The sequence below is a fragment of the Hippocampus bargibanti genome, linkage group LG19 (assembly GCF_051943395.1).
Source record: "Hippocampus bargibanti isolate YZ-2025 linkage group LG19, ASM5194339v1, whole genome shotgun sequence".
NCBI lineage: Eukaryota > Metazoa > Chordata > Actinopteri > Syngnathiformes > Syngnathidae > Hippocampus > Hippocampus bargibanti.
In genome coordinates, this window is record NC_142752.1 from 6,105,022 (window position 1) to 6,125,903 (window position 20,882).

General features: G+C 42.2%; 1 protein-coding gene across 2 annotated transcripts in view; it reads left to right on the plus strand.

The window, feature by feature from the left end:
- Positions 1-13,856, plus strand: part of LOC148883758 (exostosin-1) — a 59,358-nt gene extending 45,502 nt beyond the window's left edge. For both annotated transcript variants that reach the window (XM_089022223.1, XM_089022224.1), the window contains 10 exons: positions 134-227; positions 721-828; positions 2,395-2,514; positions 4,819-4,951; positions 5,915-6,033; positions 6,249-6,344; positions 8,516-8,605; positions 11,466-11,626; positions 11,731-11,902; positions 13,432-13,856. In XM_089022223.1, the coding sequence (XP_088878349.1) occupies positions 134-227; positions 721-828; positions 2,395-2,514; positions 4,819-4,951; positions 5,915-6,033; positions 6,249-6,344; positions 8,516-8,605; positions 11,466-11,626; positions 11,731-11,902; positions 13,432-13,617 (1,279 nt within the window). In that variant the 3' untranslated portion in view covers positions 13,618-13,856. The remainder of the gene's footprint in view (positions 1-133; positions 228-720; positions 829-2,394; positions 2,515-4,818; positions 4,952-5,914; positions 6,034-6,248; positions 6,345-8,515; positions 8,606-11,465; positions 11,627-11,730; positions 11,903-13,431) is intronic.
- The last annotated feature ends 7,026 nt before the right edge of the window (positions 13,857-20,882 follow it).

A 20,882-nucleotide genomic window follows, 5' to 3' on the forward strand; every position in this document is an offset into this window, starting at 1 on the left:
TTTCGCGTCAATAAAAATAACTCCAAAAACAAATCTCAGGGGTGGGGGGGAGAACTGATTTTGTGCAACTTTTAAAAAAGTTCATATGATGTCAATTTGACAATATTTTCATTTCCATCTGGTGTTTGTGAAGGTTTGACTACCAGGAGCTACTGCACAACTCTACCTTCTGCCTGGTGCCACGGGGTCGACGCCTTGGCTCTTTCCGCTTCTTGGAGGCGCTGCAGGTGCGCTCTTTCTTCTCTGTTCGTTGAAATGACCATGATTAAAATATTCTGGGGAAAGTAACTAATTGAGATCTGAAGCAAAGAAGGTGGAAAGTCGTCGCCTTGTCCCTCCTTACACGTGGCAACAATCTCCTCTGCAGATGGCAGGGTCAAAGTCAAGCTCCCCAGTTGCAAAATCCGAATCGCAATCAATCTACAGCAGATGGAAATGAGGGGAAAGTACTATTTGAATATGCATCTTGGGAATCTCCCAAAAATGTTCTCACTACAGTCATCACTCCATAAAATGGCTTCGGAAGCCACTCAAGACGATTAAAGTGAGCGTCGAAGATCCCTGGCGCTTCCTCTGCATCAGATGCCATCAATCCCGCGGGATTTTTACTCCACCAACTTTTGACGCGTCTTTTTATCGAACGTTGTCATTATCTCTTCTTTTGAAGGAGAATGGGGGAAAAAACGAATTGTGTATAAATTGTCTCATGTTTCCTGGCAGGCGGCGTGCATTCCCGTCATTCTGAGCAATGGCTGGGAGCTTCCTTTCTCCGAGGTCATCGACTGGAGGAAGGCGGCCGTGCTCGGCGACGAGAGGCTGCTGCTTCAGGTGAGAAAAGTCGAATCCACTGGCAATGCAATCGTTTTTACAGTTTTGGGTGAATGACTTGAAAGGAGGTCGCAAAGTGGAAGGAAATATAAAGCAAAGAAAATTAAATATTTAAAACAATGACAAAGATATGCCTTACTAAAGTGTGCTTAGCATGATGCTAACAAAGCAAAATACCATAGAATGGCAAACAGATAGCATCAGGTACTTGCTTTCACACACACTGTTTTTTTTAACAGACAAGAACACACACAATTTTAAAAAGTAATACTGACCTGATGAATATTAAATTACAACAAATCTTTTGACAAAGAACCCAAAATGGAAATAAAATAACACAATTGATCTGGAAACTAATTAGAATTAAACCTAACCCTCCAAACGACACCCACGGGTACTGGAAACACTCTGACATTCAATAGTGAAATGTCATCACCTCCGGGTCCAGATCCCCGTGCGTAAAAGCCCATAATGCTCCGATTCCGAGCTACATTGACAAAAACTTTGGACGACTACTTTTACAAACACCTTCCCGCGGAATGCCAAGGTGGCACTCACAGACGTTTGGGAATTTTCCATTTATCAGTTCGACGACAGCCAAGATTCTCTCTCACTCAACTGTGGTTCCATTGGCAGCCAGGAAGTGTTGTCATGGATTAAAACGGATTATTCCGCAATTGGATTACCTTCTGTCGCCTTTAATTAGCACCGCAGGGCGGAGTGTGCTGATGTTTGCATTCCCTGGATTGCAAGAAACGGGGGAAAATACACTTGTGTGTGTGCATGTATGTATGTATGTGTGTGTGTGTGAGAGAGAGAAAAAGAGAGGGAGAGAGAGAGAGAGAGAGAAAAAGAGAGGGAGAGAGAGACAGACAGAGACAGAGAGAAGGAGAGACAGAGAGAGAGAGGCAGAGAGACAGAGACATAGAAAGAGAGAGAGAGAGAGAGAGAGAGAGAGAGAGAGAGAGAGAGAGAGAGGAGAGAGAGACACAGACAGAGAAAGAGAGAGGGAGAGAGGGACAGAGACAGAGTTGATTGCATCCTTTAAATTTTGATTGGTTATGAATGGTTTCAATTGACATTCAAAACTAATTGGCTCGCTAGCAAGCTACAAGTTGTGTCACAAAGTCCTTGGAAGAATTATTCCAAACTTTTGAAATATTACTTTGACCATTTTTATTTATTGAATATTTATTTCCTTATTTATTTTTGAGCAATGAGTTTTGAATCTTCCCCAACCAAGGTTCTTTCCGTGACTCAATAACCCAACTCGCAAGCCTACCAGCAAACCAATTAACCGCTGAATATGATCTCCTCGTATCGACTGACTGCGATAACAACGGCATCTTGCGACATCTTGCGGCAGTTTTTCCCGCCAGCTGCTGGCCATTAAACGGACACACGTGCATTTTATCGGAATTCGGACGCTATTTATGGGCCAAGTAGAGGACGCGGCGAGGTTGTTTTCAGCCAATTCGCAAGGCAGTAAATCTTAACGATGCATTGACAACCTAAGTTTTGATTTTTTTTTTCTCCATAACAACTTGATCTCTGTCCATCCTGCAGGTTCCTTCCATGACTCGCTCAGTAGGCCGTGACAAGATCCTAGTTCTGCGCCAGCAGAGTCAGTTCCTGTGGGACGCCTACTTCTCCTCCGTAGCCAAAATTGTCCTCACCACTCTGGAGGTACGAAACGTTCACCTCTTCGTAAAAATATGTTTTCAATCCGCCACATAGTTGTTCAACCCGTTGGCTCAGCTTCACCTCTCTGATAAACTACACAACAACAATTTTTTTTGCTTATATAATATCATGAAATCGAGTTTTTAAACTTTATGTTGTGCAAAGGTTAGTTGACTCCCCCTTGAGCACTGAAGCTCCATTTTTTTCTCAGTAGGTTTCATTGTAATTCATCACATGTGGCTGATGTGTTTTTTTACAGTATTTGCCTTTAAAAAATCTTTTTTCTTAAAGGAAAAAAAAAAAGCTCAACAAATCAAACAATAACCAGAAAAAAAAAATTCTGTATCCAACTTTACGCGTAACGCACGCACAAACAAACACAAGGTCCTAACAAATGTGAGGCAGCGCCGCATTTGCCGGTGGGCCTCGGCGAGTCCGTCCGGAAAGTGAGCGAGAATGAATGAGAAAAGGAGATACAGAGGGAGAGAGGCGAGAGTCAAGGTTTTTATGTGGGCGGATGTTCTCTCCATAAGAAATCTTCCACAAGGCGAATTGATAACAATTGCCGTTATTGTTGTTGTCATTGTCTACTTTGCTCAACAGACCGAAATTAGCTACTGTGGGAGTCAATACTAGGGGTTGATTTACATTGGATTGGATGTACCTTTATTCGTCTCGCAGTGGAGAAATTTACATTTCACAGCAGCAAAGTTATGAAAGGAAGAGGAAAGGAAATAAAGAAGTAAAAAATAATAATAATACAGGAGCTGCAACAACATATGCTTCATTTAGATTACGAGGATTGTATATGTATTTATGTATCGATGTAGAAATTCATTTTGCTGCTGTGAGCATGTGACTTTCATAATTCGCTTGTCGGTGAGATAGCGAATAGATCCACAGAGTAGATAGGAGCACACGTTTGCAAAGCTTTTGAAAAAAAAATTTAACCCCCTTGCGTTGCTTTGAATAGACAAGTTCACCCAAAAAAATGTTTGCATATTTTTTTTTGTAATTGCATTTGCAATTTAAACTGTTGCGGCTTGGAATTGAAGCGGATTTAGACTGGGACGGGAGATGTGAGACAATCACTTTTCGTCAACAGCTTTGTGTTTGCTTTCAACTTTAGCATGTGGTGGAGGTGCACATTACACCATGACGTCCCTCATCCACTGGTGAAAAGGATACTTTGATCCTCTCCTCTTTCATCTAGAACTGATTCATACAACAAAGAGGGTGCAGAAAGTGCAAACAAATTAATGACTGTGTCTTTTGTGCTGTTTCACATTATTTATTTAGTTTTTTTATCGTTCTGTTGACCTCAAAATGGCGCCGCGAGAGTGGCTGCCTGTACAGCAGCTCCCTTAATTTGTTTTTCTACTTCTTTTTTTCCTTTCCTCTTCCTTTCATCACTTTACTGTGATGCTTTTGAAATGTTTTTTTTATTCCCTTGCATTGTGTTGAACAGACAAGTTCACCAAAAAGCATGTTAGCATATTATGTTTTTTAAATTGGTCATTTGCGTCATGTTGCGGCTTGGAATTGAAGCAGATTTATGTGGGACAGGAGATATAAGACAAAAGACTTTTCGTCAATGGCAGCTACTGCTTTGTGTTTTCTTTGAACATTTAGCTTGTAGTAGACATGCACATTCCACCATGACAACCCTGATGCACTGGTGAAACAGAGGCTTTGATCCTCTCCTCTTTCATCTATAACTGCTTCATACAAGGGTGCAGAAAGTGCTTAAGATTGAATGACTGTCTGTGTCTTTTGTCTTGTCACATTATTTGTCAATTAGTTTTTGTTGTTGTTGTTTTGACTTCAAGATGGCGCCGTGAGAGTGACTTCCTTTACAGCAGCTACCATATTTTGTTTTTCTACTTCTTTCTTTCCTTTCCTCTTGCTTTCATCACTTTACTGCTGTGAAATGTAAATTTCTGCACTGCGAGACTAATACAGGCTAATCCAATCCAAAACATGTCATTTATTATTTTGTCCTAACCGAGCAATGTCAGATTCTTGGAGTTCCCCCAAAGGGTCTGCTAGCATCACAACCACCAAGGCAGCTGACCTTTGTAAACATTGCCAACGGACTAAACAGCTAATGGATTCCTCATGTTTGGGAGCGAGGGCTGCGCCCCCCTCGGTGGAAGGCCTTCAATTATCTACCATCTGTCTTCAGCATTGTGACAGATACAGACAGATTTTTGCATTAACAGAACCAAGGTTCCAGCTGAAGAAATTTTATGTGTCACTTATGTAATAATAAGACATTTTAATTTCCTTTATATCCCACCTGTCCAGATAATCCGTGACCGCGTGGACTCTGTCGTCTCCCGAAACCGTCTGATGTGGAACTCCCTGCCCGGTGGCCTCTATGCACTCCCACAGTACTCCACCGACCCTGCACGCTTCCCTTTTTACTACGCAATGCTAGGTAAGGACATCGGTGGATTGTATTAAAATAAAGTCAGCAGGAACAAAATGTAAAACATCAAAATGATCTGAATGGAAAAAATACAAAGTAGCAAAAGAAGACCAAGTGTAAAAGTCCGCCAAGGTTAAACAATCACGTACACGATGCATGCTGCAACCGAGCAGCAAACACACAATGAATCGGCACCGGATGATCGTGCCCGGTGTCCTTTTAAGTGTCATTGATTATAACGACCAGCACCTGCGAGGCTGCCGGCAGGGCTGACGTCGCTACCCGCTGGTCGCCAATCTGATCGGGACGACCAGCACCTGTGCGGTGGAGGTTTGATTTTTTTTCCCCCCCAACTTTCCAGGTTGCATCGTCAGGCCCACAAAAAGAAGGCGCTTGTTTTCATACATGAAATCAGAAAATGCTAATTTTCACTGATTCCGTTCCCACGTTTTAGGTCTTAGCACAGCTAAGCAAGACCATGACGTAATTCTGCTCTTACCTCAACCCACCTCGTGTTTCAGAGCGAAGCACAGGGGCAGAGCAGGCGTTCCATAAATATATTGAAACCCACCTGAGATCCAGTCAGTGTCAGATGGATAGCGAAGCACGAAAGAGCACTCCAGTTCTACTTTTCTGGGAGAATGCAAATATTCCCAAACAGGCACGCCAACACCTGGCACACCATGTGCCCTGCACGAGATGCCATGTTGGCTCCCTTGCAGCTCCTCCCGTACAGAAATATGCATCGACATTAGATTTTGGAGGTGGAGATGCTTTTTTCTTGACTGACAGATGACTCGTGTTACGACCTGACAACCATTGTCACATCAGATGTGTTTTTCCCCTCTCTCTGGGATGCGCATGTACTCATGGCTTACATCGAGGAACTCTAAATTTGCTACCAATTTCCATATGCATTTTTCTCCCTTTAAACGGATATGATTGTCGGTTTAATCGTTTCAATGTGGATAGGTAAGAGCCCCCCATCGCAGTTCACCGGCGTGATCAACACGGTGAGTCCGCTGCCGTCACATCCGTCTCCCGTGGTGAAGCTCATCATCGCTGTGGCCAAGTCCAAGTTCTGTGCGCAGGTGGGTGGCTGGTCGCTCTGTAGTTTGTCTCGCATCTATCCACACACAGATCAACGCAGGCCTTGTCATTTAAAATTGGATGCTTATCTATCATATACAGGTAGATGATATAAACTTATGTTAGTGTATAGTCATGTTGATTATGTTCTGTAGGTCAGGTGTAATCTGGCAAAAGGACAGTGTAGTAATTTGTATTTTATTTTTGGATGCTGTAGATTGTGGTTTTATGGAACAGTGACAAGCCCTTACCTCCCAGGAACAAGTGGCCCTACACCAGTGTGCCTCTCACCGTCGTCCAAGGACAGAGCAAGGTGAGACCATTTTTCTATAGCACAGCTTCTCCAAAACGTGTTTTTTTGGTAGAAATTCACAACGTAGAATACCGCCATTAATGCAATATAACTACCACATGTAGCCGTGAATACCTTCAGCAATAAGAAACTTGTGAAAATGTGCCATGCTAAGAGCCAGATGTGATGCGCCTGGAATCCATCCTGTCCATCCTGAATAAGCACAACATGACCCTCACCTTCCCAAGCCACTCCTGAGAGGAACGCTAAATCATATCGAGTCAGGTTGAACATGCCGAGCAAGCGCTTTAGCCCACCGCATCAATATTATCAGCCGAAGCGGTGCGAGGCGGACATATTTCAGCGTCATCAATCAGAGCTCAACTCGGCACGTCTTGACTTTTACGTACGGCTCGCTCTCAAGCATCCATCCTGCCCCCTTAGGCCTGCTGGAAAATGACGTGCGCAGGAAGCAACAATAGGTTTTAAAAAATAGTCATGTCGGGTAAATTATCATTTGGCGAGGATTTATGCACCATATTTAAAATAGCAAAAAAGTAGCAACGGACCCCGTATAGGTGTATGCATACGGTACTTTAGTGGTGGGCTGTGCATGTCAACACTAGGCCTTCAGTAATGCTATGTCTGAATCAATCCACAGCTGCCAGTGTGTTGTGATTTACTACACGTCCACTAGAGGAGGCCGTTAGCCCGAAAATAACTTGTGACTTGAAGACACTTAAAAAATACTGGCATTAAAGACAACTGTGAAAAAATAACCTCTGCTATTTTGCTAGCTTTGGAGCTATCCAATCATTCTTAATGATGTCCGTCTATTCTTCAAAAGTCTGTCTCGAATATGGGTTGCACAACAGGGGAAAAGTAATGAAAGGAAGCTGAAAGACAATTTGGAATTACTGTATTTAATAAGAATTCATGGACAAAATATAATTCACATCAAGAGAGGCCTTGCAGGCCTTGATGGCCCAACACTGCTGTACAGTATCTCCACAATGACAAAGTGTGCGTGGTCTTTGGCTTCTCACTTGAATTTAACAGCTACTACTCGCCGAGGCGTTCGGGAAGGGAAAAAAAACCTTCAGAGTCGCAGCGGTGGGCGCGTATGGCGGGCGACTTAATGGCCACCAGGCGAGCGAGGCAAAGATAAGGTTGGAGACCATTGAACTGGCCCAGATCTCGGTGGGATCTAATCTTGGACCAAAGGCGTTGAAGCATTGACACTGGCCGGCGGAGGGCGCAGGGGTAGGGATGAAATTCTGCTGCCTTCTAACCAATTGATTTGAAATGCAAGCACCGCAGGGTGACCGTTAAATATGACATGATTTTTTTTAGGTCGGTCGGTTGCATGACAATTGAATTGAATGGAGTACATTGATGGTCAAGTTTTGACCTTGTGGAGATGACTAATTGATGAGACTTTCCTGATTTAGTGTGAGTCATCGAATTTCACCGCCAAATTTCACCGCTCTGCGCACACCCCATGAGCAAAACTAATACCAGGGAATTTTATTTGTAATATTGCCACCATGATCAACACACACATAACAAAAACTGATTTTTCAAACGCCCGACTATAAACACTATAATCTAAAAAAAAGTGGGATTAATATTTTGACTATTTTGACATGCTGCTGTAATGATTGACATTTATTCCATTGTTTCAATGTCATCCCTCAAGACATGCCGCAAAGCCAAATAAGAGAGTAAAGACTACAAAGTACAAACTACGTTTATTATGAGCTAATATTTGGTCACGAAAATGCTAAATAAATTGGAAATATGATGACTGAAAGGTTTGATAATATTGCATTCAACCTCGAATGCCACCGTGAATGTTTTTTCCCGATGAAGTCTTTTTTGCGAGCACTTAAATAATTCACACTTTAATTATAAGTCAATAAGATCGTCAACAGCTAATGGATCCTGGCCCTTCGTGCTTTGCTAGGTCAAAATTGACGAAGGCGAGCATTAAAATAAAAAAAAAGTCAATGCACATAATAAATAAGTAAGTAAAATGCGAAGTAGGCCGGGTGATCAATGGACACGCTGCAGCAGGAATAAACACATTTTGCTCTGTTTGTTTACTTGGCCTGAAGGCTTTTTGTTTACCAAAAAAAAACTGTCATAAATCAACATAAAAAATCTCAAAATATATTTTCTGTTGTGTATAGGCGATGAGTAGTCGTTTTTACCCACACGATGTCATCATCACCGACGCCATCCTCAGTCTGGATGAAGATTCGGTTCTTTCCACCAATGAGGTGAGTCGAGCTCTTTTATAATAATAATAATAATAATAATAATAATAATAATACATTTATAAGTGCCTTTCAAAACTCTCAAGGTCACTTTGGAGGTCTTGCAAGAGCAACATGGTTATGCTAACAGTGACTGCTAATAAGAGTTCTCGTCACATTTTCTGCTTTATGAGACTCTTTGGACTATAACAAATGGCTTTTTAAAACCACTTTCATATATCGTCGCCGTACCGCATTATAAGGCACATAGAATAGAAGCTGCAATAGTGGCTGTAGCTGCATTATGCATCCATTAGATGGAGATATACAAATTGGAATACAATACAATACAATACAGCTTTGTTTATGTTGAGTACCATTATTTTGCACGCCTCTTTTACATACATGGTGTATAAAGACAAATCACGCTATGGGTTGACCTTCCGGACCCCCAACGACCCTAGTTAGTTCAGAAAATGCATGAGTGAATGAATGAATGAATGAATGAATGAATGAATGAATGAATATTTCAGACCGCTGCAGCGGTTTCATTTTAGTCTTGGGGGAAAAAAATAAATCCAAAAATATTTCATATTCAAATTCAAATGACATTTTCTAAATGTTTGTCATTTGGAGAGTCACAAGGAGAACCGATGCGACATAAATATTTACATTAGACTGGCAAATATTTTTTTATTGCTCGTAACAAGTCGACGCTCACCTCTTCCATGCTAACGGAGAGACAATTACACTTGGTGGCGTGGCCAAATCATCCCGACTGGCCGGCTAAACTTTTACGCGATGCCGACCAGCTTGTTTTATGGAGAACGAGGAAGAGGGAGAATGAGGAAGAAAGACGCGGAGAGAATCTCGGTTGCGCTCGATAAGCCGTCGCCCTAATTGGCCTTTTAAGGCGGCACGCGGGGATTTGGGTGAAAAGGAGATGAAATACGCCGAGTGGAATGAAATCATGCACGACCGGGCCACTTGATCATTTGAATAATAAAACGTTGCTATTTTTGGACGCAACTTTCTCATCATAACTTTGTCACACGGAATTACATTACTGACGGAGATGCAGGGCGACAACCGGGCATTTTTAGTGTCTTGTGTGGGAATTTTTGTTTGTTGGGAACAATGTCTCTGCCGAGGATAAAGAATACATGCCTGCGGGTATTATTGATGAACATGAGCTTTGGTAAAGACTCAAAATCGTCCATATAGAGTGTGAATATTTGTCACTTATACATCATATTTCTGGCTGTGGCTAATCGTCGCAGGAATGCATAGATGAAGAAGCCTTTATTTATTGAATTTATTAGCCGTAAACAACTGATCATTTTCAGAACAATTAGGTGTAATGGGATCATTCCCGTTGGCACACCTCACTGCGCTGTAGCTGGGAATCAATGTCTTGGTGTCCTATCTCTCCCTCACACACACACACACACACACACACACACACACACACACACACACACACACACGCACATTTGCATTTGCAGACAGGTTTTTCCGAATGTCATCCTTCGGTACTAACGCCGCGTCACACTCGTCGTTAATGGAGATGGACGGACGTGAAGTGGCAAGCGTGCGCCTTGGCAGTGAAGTCACACATGCCAAGTGGCACTATTGGCAACATTTTCATCTCCAACGGTGACGGGATTAAAAGTGCAGCGCCTTATTAATTATTATACAGCACGCGCGCGTCTCAATCACCGCCCTGGCAGCCGCAACCTTTTCGATTGTCTGCTCAGCGCACAGATGGCAGGAGATGATTCAATTTTAGCTTTCTCTCTCTCTTTTTTATGGCATTTCACACTGACCACGTTTTTTCCTCCCCGTTGCTGGTTACTGTAGAACTGACACATACAGGATCTAAACACCTAAATGATTAACAGAGGATAAAGAATATATGAAGGGGCTGTGTTATATTCTGTCTATGTGGGTTGTTGCACCATTTGTGATAAATAATCTTTTATAAAACCATTGCTGATTATGCTATTTGTTAGCCTGTCAGTGGCATTTTCAATTGTGTGTTAGCATTGAGCTAGCGCACGATCATTCATAAAACAAATTACAATGAAATCACAAGAGTATCAAATAGGTTTGAATTGAGTATATAAGTCGGAATAATATTTTTATATAAATATAAGCTCCTTATTTGCAATCTCGATGGCTATCTAACTAGCTAGCTAGCTATTAGCTAGCCAGCTATCTTTCTATCAGAGTTACTTTCGAGTTGAGTGAACGCTGGCGCGTGTGGCTACCGCTGCTCACCCACAGAAAAACTTAGCCTGTGACTGTAAAGTGACCTTGAGAGATTTAAAAGGCACTTATGAATGAAATGTATTGTTATTATGATGAGGATGATGATGATGATTATGATTACTTCTGTTCAAATAATCCTCCCTGTTATGTGTTTGGTTTGACAGTAACTTGCAGCAACTTTCGTTGAACAACTTAAAGGCGCATTGCTGATCAATTATTTACTCTCTGCCAAGCGGCTTCTCGCTGTGAGGTCAATGCCAATGTCACGCTGTGATTTTTGTAACAAAATGATGTATTTGCCTTTAGGCCAGCATAATAACATCAAATTGGTTAGTGATTCGATTTTTGGGGTGGAGGGCTGCTGACAAATTATGTTGAGGACAGCTGGTGCAGTATGGAATGTGGAAATCTTCACCATTCCAATGTGCAATTAATGGTGCCTAAAAGTGTCCAATGAATACATAGAGTGTTTTAGTGAATACCCCCCCCCCCCCCCCCCCCCCCCCCAAGTATCATCAATGTCGACATTTGTGTTGCCAGTGCCGCTAATTGGCATACAGCGAGATGCTGTCGTGCTTTACTAAATGTGGAAATGCTGAATTTCCCTTTTCAGGTGGATTTCGCCTTCGTCGTGTGGCAAAGCTTTCCGGAGCGTATCGTAGGTTATCCCGCCCGCAGCCACTACTGGGATGGCTCGCGCTCGTGCTGGGGTTACACGTCCAAATGGACCAATGAGTACTCTATGGTTCTCACCGGGGCTGCCTTCTACCACAGGTATGACGCTGCATTATATCATAAAAGTCATTCTTAAAAAGACACTTTTCATCTCTCAGCAATCCATCACGATGCTAATAAATCGTGTCGCCGCCCCCTATCAGGTACTACCACCACCTGTTCAGCAGCTACGTGCCCATCAGCCTCCTGAGTATGGTGGACCGTATGTCCAACTGCGAGGACATCTTGATGAACTTCCTGATATCGGCAGTCACCAAGCAAGCACCCATCAAGGTGACGCAGAAGAAGCAGTACAAGGAGACCATGATGAGCCAAGTAAGGAAAATTCACATCCACAAAAGTAAAAGCACAGCCAGTCCGCCGTTTTTGGTTTGTGACAGCCATTATGAAAATCATCCGCGACACTTTAGCAATTTTCCAGGGTCCCATCATCACTTCTTGATGGATTGATTATTTTATTTTTATGACAAGCCTGAGGGCTGATGACACAGGCGGCATAAAAATAATAAAAGAGGAAATAATTGAACACATTTCCTGCCTTCATGTTTTATGAGCACTGTTAGGGAATCCAGCGTCACCATTCATCGTTTTTGACTCATTCATTTTCGGGAACAAATTTTGATTTGATCAAATGTGATTTCTTTCAAACACTGAGCAGTCTCTGCAACATAAATGCAAAAATGGTCACAATTATTCTATGTACCCCTAAAAGTAAAATATCATTTGCTATCGCTTGGTGGGGGGGCAAGGCTGAGGCAAGCGGCACTGTGCCGGGAGACACTGTACGTGACGCCCGCCCCGTTGAAGGCAGAATGAGCACTTGCTGTGGGACGAAGCGAGCGGCACTGTCACGGGAAACACCGTGTGTGAGGCCTGGCCGACAGAAGAAAGAACGACCACCGGTTGGGGAAGCAGTAGAACGCCCCGGCAAGCGGCACTGTCGCAATACGCTGAATGTGACGCCCGCAGGCAAAATAATTACTGGTGGTTAGGCGAGGCCAAGGACCATCCCGCTTGTTTAACAATGCCGGAATACGCTACGTCTGCGGCCCTGCCAGTGGAAGAAAGAATGACGACCACGGTGGTGGCGGGAAGTCCGCCCCGGCAAGGGGCACCGTGACGAAACACGCTGAGTGTGACGCCTGGCCCGTGGAAGGAAGAATGAGCACCGGCAGCGGGGCGGAAGTCCGCTGATAGCTCAGCATTCCCCCATTCATTTTAATATACTGTAGAGCACAGGTTCCCAACCCCCGGGCCGCGGACCGGTACCGGTCCGTCGGTCATTTGGTACCGGGCCGCACAGAAGGAATAAATAATTTACATTATTTCAGTTTTATTTATTATCTGAGTCTGATTCAGTTGTAGTAAGTTGTATTTTTCATGCGCTTTGTACTTGTTTTTGTGGTGTATCTTATTTCGAAGGCACATTACCATGGTGACCATAGAGCGTTAAGGGGTAGAGACGATGTTACATGTGTTGTTGTTGGCGCGATGTTACCAGGACTCTGCTAATAAAGTTGTATAAAAATACACAATGGATTCACATTTATTATTATATTTAAAAGAAAGGGAAAAAAAACAGTTTCCATGCCTATCGTATCATTTTATTTTGTTGTACTTATCCGCCGGTCCGTGAAAATACAACTGGTCCGTGGCGCAAAAAAAGGATTGTTTACAATTTTTTGTCTTTTATACAATTTAAAAAATACGAAATTCAGAGAAATTATTACAAAATATTAAAAAAAACTACAATCAAATCTAAATCTCCACAGGGACTATAAACCAATCCTGAACTACAACTACAGCTCAATCTTACTCACTGCCTATTTTGGTCCACCCCAAAGGGCTCCAAGGCGTCCCGATGGGCCGACCCGGACCACTTTGCCGAGCGTCAGACATGCATGAACACCTTCAGTCGCTGGCTGGGCTTCATGCCATTGTTGCACTCACAGATGAGACTGGACCCGCTTCTCTTCCGTGACCAGGTGTCCATGCTGCGTAAGAAGTATCGCGACATCGAAAGGCTTTGAATGTGACCGACAAACACGTAGTCAACGCAGAAGGTATGCTCACACTCATGCGGAAAAAAGAATAAAAACATGTGCGATGGGTGTGGGCTGCATGAAAACAACCATTCTTTTCCACATAATCGAAAAAGAGTAAAGGTTGCGGAATGGTATGGCGGCTTCTTCACGATGGGACAATCTTGCTATTGTACATTTACGGCTCAAGTTCGTGTCTGTATGAAGCAAATAAAAATCAAGGTATGCTATCAAAGCATCATGAGGTCCACCTTTTTTTCGCTTCTTGGATTTGCTCGAAATAGATATTATGGACCACTTTATTTGGCACAGCTGTAAGAGTTTTAAAGGACAACCAACACAATTTTTTTGTTTCCCAACTGACATCAGAAAAACGTTTTACAACATCTAAAATACCCAAAACACACAGGCTGATATTTTAGTCAAATGCAAAACACCAATAAAAATGACTTAAAGTGTGCTAAATCTGCAAAAAAATTGAGCTACAAATTGGGCATTTTCAGAAAGTCTCGCCCCAGTTTGTGACGTTACGCCAAGGCGTCTTGCTTTGTCCAAGAATCAAAACAATGGCTTCAGATTCGGAAAAAAATGCTTTCTTCATCCAGTTATGAATATGATTCAAATAGTTCTGAAGAGGAAAGCATAAATGTTAGCAATCAATTAAAGAAGTTCTTCCGGGTCATTTTGAGGCATCAAGACTGATGTGTAGCGTTTCAGAAAATGCAGAAGATGGCGCCAGAGCTCCGTTGGAAATGGGCTGATTTGTCTGCTTGGAATTTGTGTCAGCGAATATCAAATAGTTGTCTTGGTGCAACACACGATTCACCATCGCATTATGTATGTGTTTTCCTTCTAATTTCGCCATCAACACGAAGTTTTCAGACCAAACAAAGTACCGCAAAATGCATTGTGTGTCCTTTCTCGGTCAGGGGCGTTCCTTCTGTGACATGACGTCAGGACTCGTCACCAACTCAAAAACAAGACTTCCTGAATATTCAGTTTTAAAACGTAAAATATAGCTTTATGCGGTGGAAATCTTTGTAAAATACGCTCAGTAGAAGTCATTTGATTTACAAATTATGGACACAACTTGTCCGGAGGCGTCGGTTGTCCTTTACAGCCAAATAGTTTTAAAGTACAAGATGGTCGCTCAAAAATATATACTTTTCATGCCAAAAAATATGGCTTTCAAAATCTGTCACAAGCTTGCACCCCCAATTAAAACTTCAATGTTGCAAAGTAAAAAAAATCACGCGCAGGTGTATCCATTAAATAGAAAAGGCGACCTCAACACCCCCTTCCCCATCACCTCTTTCATTAAGGGCGTGCACATGAATATTAAAATGATCCCACTTTGATTGCTTCGCTTTCCAGCGAGGAGTCGACCTGAAGAGGATAAGACGGAAAAAGGCCTGAAACGCTGATCCGCAAAATAAATTGATATGATAATATGAAGCTGCATTGTCCTCCCATCAAGGCCTTTTAATGCTTAGTTGTTGTTTGGATTATTCGCGCATTTTGACGCTCTGACGTGTGTCTCGCCATGTCAAGGTTGTGCTGCGAGACAAGAAAAGTTGATTTGTTAGGCATATTTCAGACACTGGCAATCTTAAAGGACAACCGACGTCTCCGGACAAGTTTTGTCCATCATTTGTAAAATGGCTTCAAATCACTTCTACTGAGCTTATTTTACAAAGATTCCACCGCATATAGCTATATTTTACGTTTTAAGACTCGTGCTGAATATTCCGGAAGCCTTGTTTTTGAATTGGTGACGATTCCGTATGTGACGTCACTGAAGAAACGCCCCTGACCGAAAAAAAGGACACGGTGTAGCAGTCCTTCCATCATGTCAATGCTTGTTTGGTCTGAAAACCTCATGTTGCACCAGAAAGAGCCAGAAGAGGGCGTCCAAGCTCCATGGAATGAATTTATCAGCCTGTGGAAATGGTCTGATTCATTCCTCAGCTGGCTCGGTGGCCATTTTCTGCCTCTTTTTGGGTGTGACATTTCCCCCAATGTTGCCTCAAAATGGCACGGAATAAATTATTTAATCGATGGCAAACATGTATGCTTTGCTCTTCAGAACTATTTGAATCATATTCATAACTGGATGTGTAACAAGAAAGCATATTCTCCGAATCTGAAGCCATTGTTTTGATTCTCCAGCAATGCAAGACGTCTTTGCGTGACGTCACGAACTGGGGGCGGGACTTTCTGAAAACGCCCAATTCGCAGCTCAATTTTTTGCACATTTTGGACGCTTTACGTCATTTTTATTGTTGTTTTGCATTTGAATAAAAATATCATACTGCGTGTTTTGGGTATTTAGATGCTATAAAACGTTTTTCTGATATCAGTTAGGGAACAAAAAAGTGACGTCGGTTGTCCTTTGAGTACTAAATGCTTTATCTAGCCCAGGTCCAAAATTAGAGATTCTCCATTTTTCAAAGCGTATGAGAAGCCACTATGACAAATTTGAGGAGACAGGCCTTAATGAGAAACATAGTTGAAGGAAAAGATAGCATATATAAGACATATCACAATATCGTCACATGTACTTCCTTCTGCGTGACAATAGTTGAACTTTTGTGTATACGTATTATGATAATAACATCGTTTCTTATAATAGCAATCATCTCTCCAGCCAATGGGCATCTACGATTCCCAACTTGCACTTATTAGTCCATTTGGTCATGGAATCTGGATTTCAATCCTCCGATGTTCCACTTCTCTCACCAAAGATCAATTACCCCATTTTCCTTGAATGCGGAGGTTGGGAGAAGCAGGATTCTCGGGCCCAATCGATGAGCGACACCAGGTGCCAAAGTGAATAATCATAATAGATGGAGATGATTTATTCATGATGAGAGCCTAATGGAGCCGTGACCAATGAGTGGCGTGCTGACAGCTGAGTCGACGGCGAGAGATGAAAGAGGGAGCAGACTGTAGCCGTCACATGGACTCAATCCCAGACGTGCTGACGGACGCAAAAGCGCCCGCCACTTTTCCTCTTTGCACGCACACACGCGGTCATCGAGTCTCACGCTTCAAGCAGAAATATAAATCGGATAGTCTCCCTTTCTCACGGGTGCATTGCTTTCTTCCGTCATTTATTAATTGCATGATGTCATCTTACAGTGACATCATCGGGAAGGCTAGTTAATTTCTACCTTACACCAACACCCTCCTTCGATTTAGCAAACGCATACTGCGGTTAAAAGAGCACAAATGTCAGCATTTTCTAAATGTCCTCATAAAGGAACTTTATGATTCATACTTTAATACTCGTGATATTAAGTTCATAAAGCAACATCGAAACAAGCAGCTGGCTATCAACATGGTTTATGCGCTGATGTCATATTTATCTTGCTGTTTTTCTTTAACACTAGTGGAGGGCGTTGTTGTTTGTGGATCTCAAGAGTGTATTCACGGGCAATGTCACACATACACACTTTGCGGGGAGAATAAAAGTGCATCATGGGATTCAGCAGAATTCTCAAAGGCAAAATGCAAATAGAAGAGACTGTAAAAATGATTAGATTAGATTAGATTAGATTAGATTAGATTAGCCTTTATTTGTCTCACAATGGAGAAATTTATATTTCACAGCAGCAAATACTAAATACAGGAGCTGCTGTGAAGGCAGCCACTCTTGCGGCTTCATCTTGAAGTCAAAACAACAAAAAATAACTAAATAACAAATAATGTGACACAACACAAAAAGACACAGACAGTCGATTTTAAGCACTTTCTGCGCCCTCTTTCTTACATGTAGCAGTTCTAGATGAAACCGGAGGGGACCAAAGTGTCCTTTTCACCAGTGGATCAGGGAGGTCATGGTGAAATGTACACGTCTGCGACAAGCTAAATGTTAAAAGCAAACAGGAAGCTGGAGCATCCATTGACGTAAAAAGAGATTGTCTCACATCCCATGTAAATCCGCTTCAGTTCCAAGCCGCGACAGTTCCACAAATGCATGGGATTTACCAGATTACCAATTTTTTCAAATTCTCTGACTCAAATCCACTGAATTTTGTCAAGTTGATTGTTTGTGCTAATATTACAGAAGCTATCTCAGTGAGTTTTATGTTTTTATATGTATTTTTTAAAACTTTTTTTTTAAAGATGATGAGAAAGAAAGCGATGCAGACGTCGTCTTCCACAGCTGCTTTGCAAATTACGATCCAATAGTACCACGTCCCGTAAACCCACCACCCCCCGCCCGCCTGTCATAACGCACATAATGCAAACAAATGACCCGCACGTCGAGAACGCACACACACACACGAGCACACCAAAGAGTTTCAAATCCAAATAGTACTCACTTCGATTCATTTTCATTTAAAAAGTGATTGAATTGCCCTGTTATTTCTCATGTATCTCCTACACAGTAAATGAACATACCTCCGATACAATAAATAATATTAAACCGTAACAAATTGGAATCTGGGGGGGGTTTGGAGTGGGTTGGCAAGGTGTTTTTTGTAATTGCCAACATGAATATGAGAGAGAATGTGTGTGCATGAACACGCGACAATCGGCCAATGCAATCTTTGGTCAAAGCAAGACACATATTTTACCTGATAGCACTGCAGAAACAACAATTGTTACAAAAAGAAAATTCTCAACAGACTAAATGAGCGATTTTTTTTTCATGCCTGATATAATTTTTTAACATCTTTTTAGGGCCACCCCACGTCGGTATAATAACGTCTTGAATACACAAACAAGGAAAACTATCACAATGACTCCAACCGAACCAGTATTAACTCATTCACCGCCATTCCCAAATTTATTTGGGTTTTGTATTTTCATGCTTTCATGCCTCTGGCAATGTTTTTTCCATTCCACAAGGGGGAAGAATTTCCATTTTTTTCCACGTTGGTGCGTTGTTCCATCTTCAGCTGTTGTCAAAGCGTTATATAAACAGATATGTAGTCTATATTGCATTGTATTTTGGACAGCTACCTTCATTTCAAGCTCATATAACTCCAGACCCATATAATTTAGGAATTGAACCTTTTTTCTGATGAAAGAAGAGAGTCTAAGGTTTCTAATGCTGTATTGAAAGTTTATATAGTCCTGAAACTCAATACTGTATCCATTTTTGCACCTCTTGCAGTGAAAGACTTCCAATTGATCACTCCTGACAAAAGATAAAGAATATATGCCTGTTGCTATTGCTATGCTATTCATTGGGCCGTCTGCCACGTTTTCCATTATACAATTCAATCCAATATTATGCATTGGCACTTAGCTAACACTTGGCTAGGTTGTGTGGTTTTAAATACCTGACTTATAATTGTCTTTGTTTTGCGTTTAAAGTTGACGTGGCTTCCCCAAAATACATAGAGTAGTTTGGGTTGGGAAAAAAAATCCACAAATCGACAGAGTTTTAAAGTGTGCGCATTAAAGCACAGATCCCCAAACATCAGCGTGGATAAGGTTGGCAAACATCAGCGTGGATAAGGTTGGAGGGCGCGAGTTCAAGTGTTCTCCGCGATAACCTTCCACCCATCATTGCCTCCTTAGAACAAATCTACTCTTATCGGCATCTTGTAGTAGCAACTGCCACATGCAATTTCCCAGCTGCCCCGGCGGCAGCACTGCCAGCCCGTGCGTTTAATCCGACACTCTCATCTGTTGTCTTCAAGAGGACACAGCACTTTTTTTTTTCATAACATACAACGTGTGCGCGTGTATATTCGTGAGTCGGAAATTGGCGACGGAAATTGTCAAACTCGTGGGGGTTGTCGTGGTGGTCAGTCAGGAAATGAGATGTGGAGGAAGTTGAATTCTAAAATAAGAAAAACAAATCAACACTTGAGCGTGTGTGTGTGCGCGTGTGTGTGTATGTGTGTGCGCGCGCGCTGACTGAAAGATTACGAATTGCAAAAGTAGAAAAAAATGTTTCCAAAAACATTCCAGCGCTCCCAGTTCCATCATTGGCATCCACAACACATTTCTATCATGATGTATTTGTACTTTAGTTGGCTTCCCCTAACATTAAATTGACACTACTAGTGCAGCTGGCGATACACACACACGCACACACACACCTGCCAATATATCACAGCCTTCACATGTGAAGATTGATGGAATTAAATTGCTTCCATCCAGTATTTTTTTATCAGGATTTACAGGCCTTGCAGTACGTAGAGCTCTCCAGCGCCACTCCCGTACATAAATCATTCCTTTTTCACCTTCCCGACACACACACACACAAGTTTGTGGGGATATGGCTATAACAAGATGGATGATCTACCGGTCAAGTCAAAAAAAAAAAAGTGCAAGCTCACACGTAAACACACATGTACATTTTGACCGGGTAATGGAAAATGTCAATCCGTGTGCGAGGAGGCCGTAACGTTCCCGCCCTTATGCCCGTTGCTCTCATTATGAGAAAATGTCACCTTATTTCCCCAAGTACATGTTGCATGATTAATTCCGGGCTGAGAAAAAGGTGAGATGGACAGTAAGACGGGGAGGAAAGCTAATGTGTGTCTCCAGTGCATTGGATTGTGCTGTCGCTGTTCCTCGTGGCCCGACTTGAACCCTATGAAGTGAATCAGGAGATTTATTTCCAATTATATGACATGTTCCAAGGTATTGCTAAGACTGAGCAAATACTGAGAACTGACATGACTCTTTCAGTCGAACTTGACAGAAAACTGTATACCAGGGCTTTGTGCTAGTATTGTTGCTTTAGAGTGCCTCATTGCAGCCACAAGTGTCTGCATATCAAGTAGAGAAAGAGTGAACAACGAAGTCGGGATTCAAAGGTACGGGTATCATTTTTAACTAATTCAGTGCCATTCACAAATTTATTTGGGACTTGAACATAAGACGTGGAGCGATATTCCCGAATTTGTTTGGGTTTTGTTTTTTCATTCTAGGGTGCTGATAAAGCGCTGGCCATGGCCTCTGGCAATGATTTTTCCTTCCACACCGGGGCAGCATTTACCCTTTTTCCATGGGAGCACTTTGTTCCAGCTTTAGCTGTTATTAAAGCCCAATATGTATGTATTGCATGCCCTCGTTTCAAGCACATATAACTCCAGACCCATATAATTTAGGAATTAACTTTTTTTTCTGATGAAAGAAGAGAGTCTAAGGTTTCGTACCCTGCATTGAATGTTGATGTAGTCCTAAAACTCAATGTTCCGTGGGTCCTGGAATTTGAGTGACAATGACAGAAACCCCGGTGGACACATTTTTGCACATTATCTGGCAGTGGATGAGTCAGAAGG